The 13,124-nt window shown below is 35.2% G+C and overlaps 1 protein-coding gene and 1 long non-coding RNA gene across 7 annotated transcripts in view; one reads left to right on the forward strand and one right to left on the reverse strand.

The window, feature by feature from the left end:
• Positions 1–1,908: 1,908 nt before the first annotated feature.
• Positions 1,909–13,124, reverse strand: part of DCL3 (dicer-like 3) — a 14,296-nt gene continuing 3,080 nt past the window's right edge. For 4 of the 6 annotated variants that reach the window (XM_011004529.1, XM_011004526.1, XM_011004527.1 and 1 more), the window contains 19 exons: positions 12,883–13,014; positions 12,595–12,747; positions 11,590–11,719; positions 10,171–10,276; positions 9,903–10,095; positions 9,668–9,828; positions 9,186–9,404; positions 8,833–9,097; positions 7,974–8,249; positions 7,358–7,875; positions 7,182–7,276; positions 6,647–6,861; positions 6,347–6,556; positions 5,202–5,681; positions 4,321–4,575; positions 3,775–4,101; positions 3,054–3,261; positions 2,520–2,631; positions 1,909–2,392 (listed from right to left, as the gene is read on the reverse strand). In XM_011004529.1, coding sequence (XP_011002831.1) covers positions 2,182–2,392; positions 2,520–2,631; positions 3,054–3,261; positions 3,775–4,101; positions 4,321–4,575; positions 5,202–5,681; positions 6,347–6,556; positions 6,647–6,861; positions 7,182–7,276; positions 7,358–7,875; positions 7,974–8,249; positions 8,833–9,097; positions 9,186–9,404; positions 9,668–9,828; positions 9,903–10,095; positions 10,171–10,276; positions 11,590–11,719; positions 12,595–12,747; positions 12,883–13,014 — 4,266 coding nt within the window. In that variant the 3' untranslated portion in view covers positions 1,909–2,181. The remainder of the gene's footprint in view (positions 2,393–2,519; positions 2,632–3,053; positions 3,262–3,774; positions 4,102–4,320; positions 4,576–5,201; positions 5,682–6,346; positions 6,557–6,646; positions 6,862–7,181; positions 7,277–7,357; positions 7,876–7,973; positions 8,250–8,832; positions 9,098–9,185; positions 9,405–9,667; positions 9,829–9,902; positions 10,096–10,170; positions 10,277–11,589; positions 11,720–12,594; positions 12,748–12,882; positions 13,015–13,124) is intronic. The other 2 variants (XM_011004530.1, XM_011004528.1) reach the window with 2 other exon arrangements.
• LOC105109736 (uncharacterized) lies at positions 5,688–6,225 on the forward strand. Its single transcript, XR_839315.1, has 2 exons — positions 5,688–5,873; positions 5,928–6,225. It is a non-coding gene; the product is annotated as an uncharacterized LOC105109736 (long non-coding RNA).

The following is a 13,124-nucleotide window of genomic DNA, read 5'->3' on the forward strand; positions in this document are numbered from 1 at the left end:
CCATAGTGAAATGTCAAAACCTTTTATTAGATACTAAATAGGTAACTTGCACTACTTGTGGGCAGGATTAAATCTCTCCTAGCATAAAGCCTTAGCATTTCACTGTAGCAAGTTGTTAAGATGATGTTTGTGTTTTAAAAAAATCAAGAAAAATAAGAGATTTAGGTATTTGATTATATAGTGTTTTATAAGTTTGGTTAGTCAAATAATATGATTACAAAAAAAACAAAAGACATCAATAACAAATAAAGCAAAAAACAAAAACTAATAATGATTTAATGAAAAAAAAATGCTTGTTAAAACAATGGAAATATATCTTTTGAATATTCTTAAAAGGTCGCAATGATCTTATTTGTTAACAAAGCAAAAAATAAATGAGAATAAGATGATCACTTAGAAAGCAAAATGAAAAAAGAATGAATCTCAATTTTTAGCAAATAAAATGTCAACTAAGGAAATTGAAATAAAAAATTATAAAAGAAAAAAAAGACCCAAATTTATCTGAGAAAATAAGCTAAATTTGTGATTTAGTCATGAAACTAGGATAACTTCATAGAAAGCAAAACAAAAAAAATAATGAAACTTAATTCTTAAATGAAAACCAAATCAAATAAAATAATGAAGCTTAATTCTCAAATGAACTAAGTCAATAAAACAATAAAAGTAGTAAAAAAGCAACATAAAAAAGACCTAAGTTAACCCTAATATATCCATCAAATCCATAATCTGAGTATCAAATCATGATTAATCTATAGAAAGTGAAGTGAAAAAAAAATATTGAATACAAATCCCTAACCTACACATTGCTAAAGGATGAAATAGAAAAAAAATCAATTTCATAAAAACTTGAAAAAAAATCGAATCCAACATGGTCTAATCCCTTGAACTCGTGACATTGGTAATAATGTTGGATTAAACCATAAAAGTTAAACCTAAAAAATTATGAAGGCAAATCTCAATCAACCAAATAGTGAGAGGTAAAATTGAAAAAATAAAACAACAAAAAAATGATGAAAAAAATTAGAATTAAAAAAAATGAGGATCAAAGTTGATAAAATTAACGAATGATCATTCTTTTCTGAATGTTTGCAAAGATAACATGTTTTTCAATGATATAAAAAGAAAAAAAAGAGGAAGAAAAAAAATCGTTGTAAGAATCAAAGTTGATAAAATTAACGGATGATCATTCTTTTCTGAATGTTTGCAAGGATAACATGTTTTTCAATGATATAAAAAAAGAAAAAAGAGGAAGAAAAAAAATCGTTGTTGAAGCTCCATCGTGTAGGGGAAGCCAACAAGTGCCTCATTACTATGATGTGGGTGGTGTAATGTTTTGAACATCTTCATAAAATGTGATGTTTAGCTATTGAAAAACACTACATACACTACTTAAAGAGCGTTGAACACCTTTTACTTATTTGTGCATCCATTATACATGACAATAACTTTTTATTTAAAATAATATTATATTTTTGTTAAAAAACTTGAATAACCTTACTAATTACATAAAATATAAATGAAATGATGAAAAGACCCTTCACCTTAACTCTAAAAATTTTTAACTTTGAAGTATTTTTAATATCATACTATGCAAAAAAATTTAAAATGCTTGAAATGCATTTTTAGCTTTTAAAGCTAGTTTAATAATTTTACATCCTAGATACCTTGTGAACTTTAAACTGATAATTAAATATCATGAAAAGACTATTTTACCTCTCAAACCAAGACTATTTTATCTCTCAAACCAAGTTGCAAGTTACCATTTGTCAAGGGAAAAATGGTAATTTGGCATTGGTAAAAGTCCAGTGAGTTTAGTTTTTTTTTAAAAAATTAATTAATAAATCCTTTTATCCCTTGGTTTTGTGGCTTTTTGTGAAGTCTGTAAGAGAATTGAAGTTCATAAGAAAATGAAAATAAAAGGGAGGATGTTAGATTTAGATTTGAACCAATGGAGTTCCTGTATAATATCCAACATATTTGGTTTCCCGTGTAATTCCCAAACTATATAAGAGATTGCCAGGCTTAGTAAGAGACAAAGAGGATTGATCCTACGCTTACAGCACCACTTCTAGCTGTTAGTCACTACTTTCCTCCTAGTTGCTCTGTTCCAAATCAGAAATAGAAACTCACCACCTTGCTTCCCCAAAATTAGAGTGGTAATCTATACCACAGCTGCAAGATTTATTTTGATTCATCAATGATGAGCTGTCCCCGTTTTTCAAGCTCATTAAGCATTGCAAGTGCCGCAGAGTCATATGAGGTCTTCTTATCAGCACTAGCCTCTCCCGCACATTCAACAACGCCATACGAAGGTATGTTCATGATGATTTTTGATACATAACTGTTAAATCCCTTCCTTTTATCAGGGCCTTCACCAAATTCAATTGCAGTTCTGCGGGAACAAGTCAATTAGAACGACAAATATGCAGAAAAGAATAAATTTAGCATGGAAAATTAATGGTCTTTGTATATAAACGAGAATTTGGGCGACCAAAAAAAAGCTTGTGGAGTTGGCAAACCTGGATTTCGTTTCTCTTGTGTCAAATGTAGGCATTGTCCATTGAACTTTCTTACAGAGATCATAAAGACTAGTACGAGGTCCTCCTTTCTTCTTGTTAATCGACTCAATAACTGCAAAAGGGGTTGATTTAGCGAGATATTCCACAATATTTGAGGGTACGATTGAATTCATCAGAAAGCAGAAGACTACTCATTTAACAATGAAAAATCAAGATATATCTGCAGGCACCAACCAGCACACTAATTTTCTTGCAAGAACCAAAAAACTACCCCCTCAGTCCCATGACAAGTGTTTATTTTATTAATCAAACTCTTAACTCTTCAATTCATTCCTGGTGCAGAAGATGGGCTAGCAACAGTTTTAAGGAAAATTGAGATGGCAAGATAATATAAGATAGGTGTTAAGCATTGGACTTGATCAGAAAGGAGCTGAGATAGTGTGTGCCCTTGAGCAGCACATATTAAATAAACTGTTCCTTCTCTGAATCACATTTAGAATCAAATAGGAAGCCAAGTAATTTGATGATGGATACCTGGGGGACCATGACTAGGACTGATGGCAGAGGAACAATCTGTATTTGAATCTCTGGGAACTTGGTTTTCTATTTTCTGCTTTTTTGGCTTTGTTTTTCCAGAAAAATCTTCATTTTCTAAGAAGCCAAGGGAACTTGAATCAACAACAGGGTCAGTGTCCTGTTTCCTCCTCTTTGAACCTCCACGTGAGTATACGATGCCTCTTTTCTGTTTACATGAGCATACAAGGGTTAAAATAGAGTTTACATGAATTTGATTTTTTGAAGCCTTTAGAGACATTCAATTAATTAATCACTGTATGTTTCAAAGACAGAAACGCATCAAAGTCACACAAATATCTTAAAATGCTATTATTTCTTCATTGATTTTAATTTACAAAAAAAAGCAAGAATTAGAATGCTGAAAAAGCTTTCACGTCCATGAATTTTCCTGGATAAATATCATCTTTAGTTTGCTCATTCTAGAAACCTACTGTTGGATTTACTAGCCAAACAACAACCAGAACGACTTTTTAAGTACAGAATGGATGTTTCAGAAGTATGACCATTAGCCAAGAAATCTTACAACAATAGTGATAGTTACTAGAAAAAGAACTAAAGAACCAAAACAGCTCAGTGTTTTATTAGTGGGATCAATTCGCAATCTTTGGTTTATTATGATCCAGCAAGTGGTAAAATATGAAAACATACAGGCATGCTTGCAATTCCCAGAAGTACAAACCTGGAGCTTCTTCAACAAACAAGAAGCTGCTTTTCCTTTAGCTGCTTTCCTGTTCTTCTCGTACCCCTCTCCAGACAAGAGCTCGCTGTCCAGCTGTACCCAAAGCTGGGCGTGAACCATCTCAGCTTTCTTGGTACATTTTTCTTTTACAAAAACCCCTATAGAGTCACATAATTCAACAAGTTCACGCAGTGGAGGCAGCTCAAGTTTTTCAGGGGTTACAATTGGAGATAACAAGGGCTTGAATATTCTCCACACACCATCGAGATTGAGCTCTGTATCGATTAATAATGCCCCTGCAATGCTTTCAATCAGGTCTCCAAGAGCCTGTAGGAAAGACAATGATCAGAACAATTTGTCATTAATAAATAGGATTGCAGAACAGCAAACCACCACAAGAAGTTTAGATATGTAAAAAGCACCATAATCAGAGCTTCAAAGGATTAGTTGCTGCTAACCTTTGAAGATAGCAATATAATTGAGGAAAACAGCATGGTTCTAACATAAAGAAAATAAGAGATTGAGCGGGTCAGTATAGGAACTTACCTTGGGAGCCTTTGTGCCTTGATTAGATTCATGAAAAGAATTTACATATTCTGTTATTTGACTTTGAAGGAGTGTAGAACAATGAAAAAGATGGGTATATAGGTTTTGTTTAACAGCAACTTGAGCAAAATTATCATTGTTAACAGAAGCTGAACGCAAGTCTGTCAGCTCGCCAGGATCAACATCTGTGTGGCTCTGATAGAGATGCCATGTTATAAGCAAGTCCAATACAGAATCACCAAGAAATTCAAGCCTCTGTCGAAAATCCAAAAGAAATATATGAAACAGCAGTCCCATTACAATTATTGCAAACAGTTACAGGAAATAAAGAGTCTTGTGCACTTACATCTCGACATCAAATACATTTAGTGAGTAAACGTTTCTATATTAACATTATGAAATGAAAAGAAAAAATAAAACATTGAGATCATTCATGTATGTTACAGAAATCTGTTTTAAAATTGCTCGGATAAAATTATTGTACCTTGAGATTTCAAATTTTTATTTTTTTCCAAATTGGTTTCACTGCTGACCCACCAGAATAAGGAAAATATACTTAAATAAAAAAAAGTGTCAATTAAAATAACCTCCTTGAACATTATAGGCACCACCCAAAAGTTTGGAAAATCTTACCAAATCACCTCCAATTTTAAGAAACTACTACAGAAACCTCCTTTTATAACAAAAATACCTTTCATGCGCTAAAATTATCCCCTTTGACAGCAAGGGAATTTGTAATGATTTCTTAAACATAGAATGGGTTTTTTTCAAATCCTCAAACTTTTAGGTGTCATTTGTAATTTCAAGGGCTATTGTAGTTTACCCTAAAAAAAAAGAAGAAAAAGAAAAATAGAAGACCAAGTTGATAAAAATTTCATTACCTGGTAACAGTATGTAACACCCTGTTCTTGCATAGATGCATGAGTCATGGCCTCCTGCAAGACAAACTTGACACCAAAGGTATACCCAAGCTTTGACTCTAGACTCTTAATCTCATCTTCTTTAGGGATATAAGATCGTAGAGATGCACTCGTAATTGCTTCACTTATTAGTGAAGGATCAAGTTCAACATTAATGCCAAACCACTTCATCACATGAATTGCAGCAATCAATCCACCACTGACATAGTATGCCCCTATGACAGATTCAACACAATCTGATATGGTTTTGGAACCCATCCATCGGTGGCCTGAATCACAAGGTCTTCCAACCTTAACAGTTGCGCTTTCGGTTTGGAACTTACGATCCAATGGTACTTCTAAAGTATCAACCCCACATTTGCAAGGAACAGGAGTTCGAACAGATTTCTGTCCAGGAGCAGTCCAACGACGGGGATCAAATGGACTGTCTAGTATATATCCCTGGCATGTAAGAAATGCAGAACATTTTGTTTCAGACACATATTGCAAATGAACTATTCAAATCACTTACAGATTTAAAATATCATGGCTAGGATAAAATTCGTAGAAGATTATTCAGTTTCATATCAATCCCTGTGCCTGAACTATTAATTCTGGTAAAATTGAGTGACAGAAAAGGACGATGATCAGAATATACATTTGCAAATATGAAGTAGAAGGTATACTAGCATGGATGATGATCAGAACATACATGTGTACATATGAAGTAGAAGGTCTACTATTTAGACTTGTCCAGATTCAAATACCACATCACAGTCATTTCATGGAAATACAGGTGCAAATACAAGTGCAGAACATTTGATAATCACAGCAATGTGAAACACTTCAATTCAAGTCTCAAAACAATCAGGGAGAGCATGCTTCAATGGACAGAAAAACTAACAAATTCTATCCCAAAAGAAAATTAACATTGGGTTCAATTGAAAAATCTTCTGGAATTCGTTTCTGCAAACGCAGAACATCAGCAAAGTTATTAAACAATACCAGAAAAAAAAATAACACAAAGGAAGAGGAAAAAACACATGCACTCAGAAAACACAATTTTTTATGGAAAATAATACTTCTTAAAGATAGAACTAGAAGCCAAAAGTATCATAATCAAATACCTGTACTTTACAATCTGTTCCCAATTTATGTAGGGTTGAATTACAAACAGCCCCTGAGCGCCATGAAGATAACTGGCCTTCATGTTTATTGGGATATTTTAAAAATAGGTGGCAGCTGACAGCATACTTTAGAACTGAGTCCCCTAGCAACTCCAGTCGCTCCATCGAAAAACTTTCACAGCATCTAAGTGTAGTTATCGCTTCCAGAATCTAATGATCAAAGCAGGTGACTGCATTAACTTACAGGTGAATAATTCATTAAAATACAGAAAAATGAAGAGCAATTTAAGGGGACAAGACCAATGAGCTTGGGATGTAAACATTAGGAGCATGACAATCAATCTCTTGTCTAAGTTGACTGGCCAACATCAGGCACTCAAGACGGTGCATCAACGATGGCATCAGATAAATTGATTTTACAACACTGATAGGAACATCAATCTTGATCAAAAGCTCAGGTGGCATATGCACATGTTGCTGCTGTTTTCTGCCAACCATGCCATCTTTTGAATCACCTGGTCATTTAATAGAACATGTAACAAATCAGATAACAGAACAGGGAACTCATTGCTAAATTCAACTGCACAGCCTGATTCAGAAGACAATGTAGTAGCTTATAATGTCAATTGCAAAGCTTTTATAATTGAGAGAAGTTGATGCATATTGGTGAATTTCCCAATTCTTCAAATCTGGTTTACACTTTGTCAATAATCTTAGCATAGGATTAACTTCAAGATATTAGAATTGAAGTGCCAGTTAATCAGACTGAGACTGAGTTGCCTAAAAGAAAACAATTGCACCTCATAACAGATCTCAAACACACAATCTAACAAACCTTCATCGTTAAAGTTTACAAGATGATTGTGTGGGTTATGGCTCTGCTTTAACCGCAACAGAGGCTGTCCTGGATGCATCAGCACAATTCCGTACCTGAGAGCAGCTGATGTTAGGTATGGAAACTTAGATGATAACGAGGAGAAATGAACATAAGACTCAGCTGGGCCCACCAACCTTTTGTTGAAGTACTCTCTGTATGTAGAAAACTCTGTCACATTATCAGCATTTCCCTCAAAAGCACTCTCCGCAGATGAATCGTTCACGACTTTAACAATGGAGTAGATTCTTCCCGTGTGGATTGCCAGTACCACCATTTCTTTAATGTTCTCTACGTTGACTAAAGCATTAGCAAAGTGGATTAAATTTGTACCATTGCATTCTTTGGTGGATGGCAGAACATTATCAGGTAATGGATTTCCTCCACCACTGTAAGACCGAGCAGCCAAAAAAGAGTTCTTCAAGTATACTACCACAGATGAGCAAGCTTCAATTCCCTTCCAATCTATTTTCCACCAATCATTACTGGAAATGCTCCATGGCTCTAGTGGTAGAAGCAGATACATGTTTGAGGGACTCCACAGTGATGTTGTTTCTTTCTGAAGTAAGAACTCCCTAGATGATTTAGATCCAGTAAACAACTTTCCAAACAAGCCATTGAAAAAGAATTCTTGAAACCGTTTTGCTTTCATCATCTGATAAAAAAATAAAAAACAGATACAGCATTCAGGAAATAACCAATCCAAGATAAAAAGAAAATTACTGAGATAATTAGCATGCAACATGTTAATACCTGCGCAGCATCCAAGTGAACTACTCCACATGAAGAAATAGAAGACTTGACTATCTTGGCAACCAAATAAAGATCTAACTCAATGTTTCCCACATCATCATCGAGCTTTGACTCAATGAGAAGAATAAATCCAGAATAGATCTCACTGACAATGGAGCAAGAGAAGTCAAACTTGTATGCATGAAAAGTGGCTCCATCAAGTTTCTCTCCCCAACTTCCAGATAACGCACGAATGCAAGTTGTCCCATGCAATTCCTTTCTTTTTGTAGTTCCTGAATAGGCAAGAGTGGAACAGACAGAGAAACGATGAGTTATTACATACAACAAGGAGGGAAACACTGCTACACCTTCCAGGATTGATACAGCAATCCAAACACATTATGTGAAACTATTAGTGTATCCGCCGATCAAGGTTTTGCCAACTTTGCTAAATCACAAAAGCAAATGCATTATAATGTTTGTCCTTACATGAACCATACTGATGTCTTGACAATTTCATTTTATTTTTTTCATTATTGCTTCAGAGCATTCCAAATGATGATATCGCACACATGCAGCAGAATTGCTCTATACTTTAGTATTGGCCACCTGATATCAACAAAGCATGGTAGTTGGCAACTACAGATGAAGGAATGTGTTCTGGATTACCTAATAAGTAGGCTAATTTAGTCAAGTCATAGTTTACCTATGATTTTTCATAGATTCTCTAATAGTAAAAAAAGAGAAAACCCAACTAAAAATCCTAGTAAGTTCAACTCTTACTAATGACCCAGAAAGAATGGATGTTGAAGCTTGGCCAATGAGCTAATAGAGTTTCTTATAGGAATATTCAATATGAATTTTATTATAATAAACATATACCTGCACCTGCAGATGTTGACTTGCTTTTAACAACAGCAATTTCTGAAGGCTCTTCAACTGATGGCAGAAGATGATCATCTAAAGCACCCATTTGATGTAATTTCTTACATGCTTCCAAGCATACAAGCTGCTTTGCTAATTGTTGATTCCTACATGTTGGACCAACTAATGTTTGAAAAGCTGCATTAGGAGGTAGTTTCATTGCACAGTGGCAAGACTGTTCAAAAACTTCAAACTGAAAAGTTGGCTTTGGCGTGTAGTACCTAAATTGTAAAGGAAACCAATTAAAAGTTAATTGCTTCTATACTGTATACTTAACCCAAAAAAATGGACAGGGAAATATTTAAATACCTGTCGCCAGGGAGTTGTTGACAATATCGATGTATGAGGCTAACACTAGAGTCTGCAGTTACTGATGCTCCTGTCACATCCACCACATAAGCCTTTGCTGCTTCTGAAGCACATGCTTTCAGATTCCATACATTAGGATCTCTATTTATAGCTGTATCTGTCATTGACCACTCACTTCTAATAATTTCAAACAGCTGATCCCGTTGTTTGGTGTTTCCCCTGCAAGTATATGCACTGTTATACAATGTTTACTGATAACATATACATGAAAACAATCATGCGCCAAGCATATTTATGATGCAAGAGCTTTAACTAGGGATTCTATCACAACTGTAATGGTCTACACGATCACAATATCAAACACACAAAAACAAAGATGAAGACCCCATTCTATTTGCTACGCTACAGCTGCTTTTTGTGCCGGAAAGCATATCAAAGATGCTTCAGTGTGACTGCAGTCTAAATGGATGAAGACGCATCACCTTTCAAGCATGGTGATAAATTGGGAATTATTTTGTCGAGCTCGTCCCCGAGACTGGACATAACTGCGGACTGTCTTAGGCAGATCAAAACGTATTACACAGGAGCAGTTTGGCACATGAATTCCCTCCTCCACCACATCAGTGGCAAATAATAGATTGACCTGCATAAAGTTACCCGTTTGTTATCGCGTTTTCAACTTCTTGCGAACAATTCATGATGCTGAAGAACATATACCTTCCCAGAGCGAAATGATTCCAAGGTCTCCATTTGCATTTTTGGGGCCAGTGCATCAGCTGATGCATTAGTTCCAGTCAAATATGAAACAGTGAAATGTGCTAAAACCTCAAATTTCTTCAGAAATCTTTCAACCACCTTCGCTGTAATAATTCTTTCAACAAAAATGAGGCACAATACTTCCCTATCTTCTCTGCAACCACAAAAGGATAGTAAATCAACTTGGATACAAAAATAAAATAAAAAGATAAGCAAATATTTCTATTACCCAAATGATAGAAAAAGTTGGAGAAGTTCATGTAGTTTGGGGGATATGTAGCCAAAACCCAATGCTGCTGAACAGGCGAGCCCATGATCCAAAAAGAAATTATCACCTGAGTTAAGAGAAGGAATAATGTCGGTAATAAGCATCATACTCAAAGCACAATCAAAATACATACTAGTGTCTCCAGCAAGGCAATATCGCAAGGAAAAACATCAGGCGCAAAATATTCACTGGCACTGTGCTCCAGAGACAGTATCTTTATGCACTATGAATGAATTGCTTGCTCATGAATAACAGAATACATAAGAAATAACTGGAAAATAATAATTGTGGGAGTGAGATGGGAGGAGTTGATGAAATAGAATCTAGGAGAGATACTACATTGTTTGAACCTAAATTATACTCTCTTTCAACTTAAGTAGTAAGCTACTGTACACCAGATGAAGCTAACTGCAAGAGGTAAGCTTTGTTTTGTCCAAACCATTGATTCACATAAGGGATGGACTAGCTCTATCTGTACCCATCCTGTGCTCTATAAGGCCCTCAGTTCCTTGGCAGCACCTTGACATGCATTACAAGACAATTTAAATATTCCTCAATCCACAGGCATGGGACTTTTACCTGTTTATCCAGATGCAGTGCCCTTTATAGTTATATCTTATCGCTCTCTCTTTCCCCTCAGCTATTCACACACACAGACTGCCTTATGCAAGCTCAATTTTGGTTGCTGATGCTATATAGGAGTAAATTACAGCATGATCAGTCACGGTTAATTTACAATTCTCAAGTAACTACTTGAGTCACAAGTGGCATCATCCGATCCTTGATGCATCCTGGTAGGTGGTTGATGCATCATTAATCTTCACTAATTACTCCAATAGTTAAAGCTCATATTATTTTAAAATTTTCCAATCGGTCACCCAATCAAAGCAGTCCTCCTCCATGCAGTCTCATTGCCATGAACCCAAACAAAGCCAAAAGATGCACGTGTTTAACAGATTCCAAATACTCCAAACAATTCATAACAAAAAAAAAAAAGTAACATTCAAAGCCAGATAGTTCCATAAATAAATGGCAGCTACAAAATCCCACTATGGGATTAACTGTGAGAAACCTTATCATAAACAAGAACAAATAACACAGTTTTTGAGAAATGCAAAGGTTTTTTTTTTTTTTTCCCTTCAGCGCGAAAGACAGTTGCCAACATCCAAATATTGAAATGCTAAATAAGGCAAGCGAACAATGTCAACCACTGCAAGTGATTTATCAACAACCATGTATATAAATACAGGACAAAGGAACATAAAAATGTTTCCATTAGATTTGAGCACGCCTCATTTACAGCAAGTATGCAATTAGCTGAAAAGCAATATTTTACAACTTCTTAGGAACGAGAAAGTATAAAAGGTGCTATTATCATACCATGCTGCAAAGATTCACCAATTATATGTAACACATCCTCAAGGAAATATCTACACTGCAAAGAAATTTCTTGATATAATTTGCATTCACCAGTGGGGTTACCGGCATTCTCTAGACAAACCTTGATGGCCTATATGAAAGAAAAGTGAGAAATAATAAACTGCAATCACAAGAGGAGACAACTGCAAAATAAAAATCCTTGTTCCCTTTATCTTTATAAAAGCCATGTGAGTTACATTTGGGGGTGATGGAGGATAAGAATCACCCTAGTGATATACCTTTGGGGATAATCCTGCCACCCCCCTGCCCCTGTTATATATATTTCAATTTCTCTAACTCTTTTTTTCCCCTCAAAGAACACACCTAAACAATCTTTAATTCTCTCTCTTCTCACTAACAATATCTCAACCTTTGTTTCCTTAAAAAATGTACCCTTCCATTTATCAACACACCAAGTATGTTTAAAAGTCTAATTTTAAACCCTTAACAATCATTCTTGTAATAATTACTCATGAAAAATTTCACCTAAATTTTCTAACCATGTGCCAAATAAACCCTTAGAGGAAAACAAAGAAATTGAGGTATTCTCTTTGTTCCAAAGTGTCTTTTTTTATTATATGCACATTAAGAATGCCTAAAAATATTGCGTCACCTCAGTTATTCCATATCAACTTAAGAAATTTCTAATCTAAGTATGCTTTTCAAGAGTTGGAAAAATTGAAATCAATTTTCAACCAAGGGTAGAATAGAATAAAATATACATTTCTTTTGACTTTCTTATGGTAACTTTAGACAAACCCAAAATGAAAGAACGCTTTTTGGGATGGAGGGAGTAGTATTCATGAACACATTTTATGAAAATCATGAGTATAGCCTATAGCTACTGCATTTAACATAATAGAAAGAATACAGAGTGACAGCAGAAGAACATAGAGCATGGGCGTTACATATCAGCATTTAATGGATTTTCTCCTTAGTGTTTAATTACTGTGATTGCAATCATACCTCATAGGCACATATGAGGCCAAGATCTTCTAGGCAATTCAAAATCTTTACGTGGTCCTTGGACAACTGCTTTCTCGTTGCTTTAAGCTTGTCATCCATATCTTTGTAACAACTTTGTATTGAGCCTTGCAAAGCTAACATTGAAGCATCAAACTATCCACTCAAAACAAAAACATAGCAGTATCAACACCAACAAACCACTCATTCCACAAATCTCAAAGCTAGAAATTTCTTTGAAAGTGCCACCTCCACCACATAATTTGATATATGTGAACAAGGAAAGAATACCTTGGACCGTGAAGCTTCAATCTTATCTTTCAGCTCCACATAAGAACACCATGCTTTGTCATAAAATCTACATGATTCTTTTGCAGAGGGAACATAGACATGCACCTCTGCCCTGTCTTCAATAGTATAAATCTGCAGTAAAACACATAGAAGAAATTAGGGAGGAGAAGCGAAAAAAGAAATACCACATAAGGGAGGGAGGGAGGGAATTGGGCCGGTGGGGGGGGGGGGGGGGGGTGGGG

Source organism: Populus euphratica, unplaced genomic scaffold, assembly GCF_000495115.2.
Source record: "Populus euphratica unplaced genomic scaffold, PopEup_1.0 scaffold229.1, whole genome shotgun sequence".
Lineage (NCBI taxonomy): Eukaryota > Viridiplantae > Streptophyta > Magnoliopsida > Malpighiales > Salicaceae > Populus > Populus euphratica.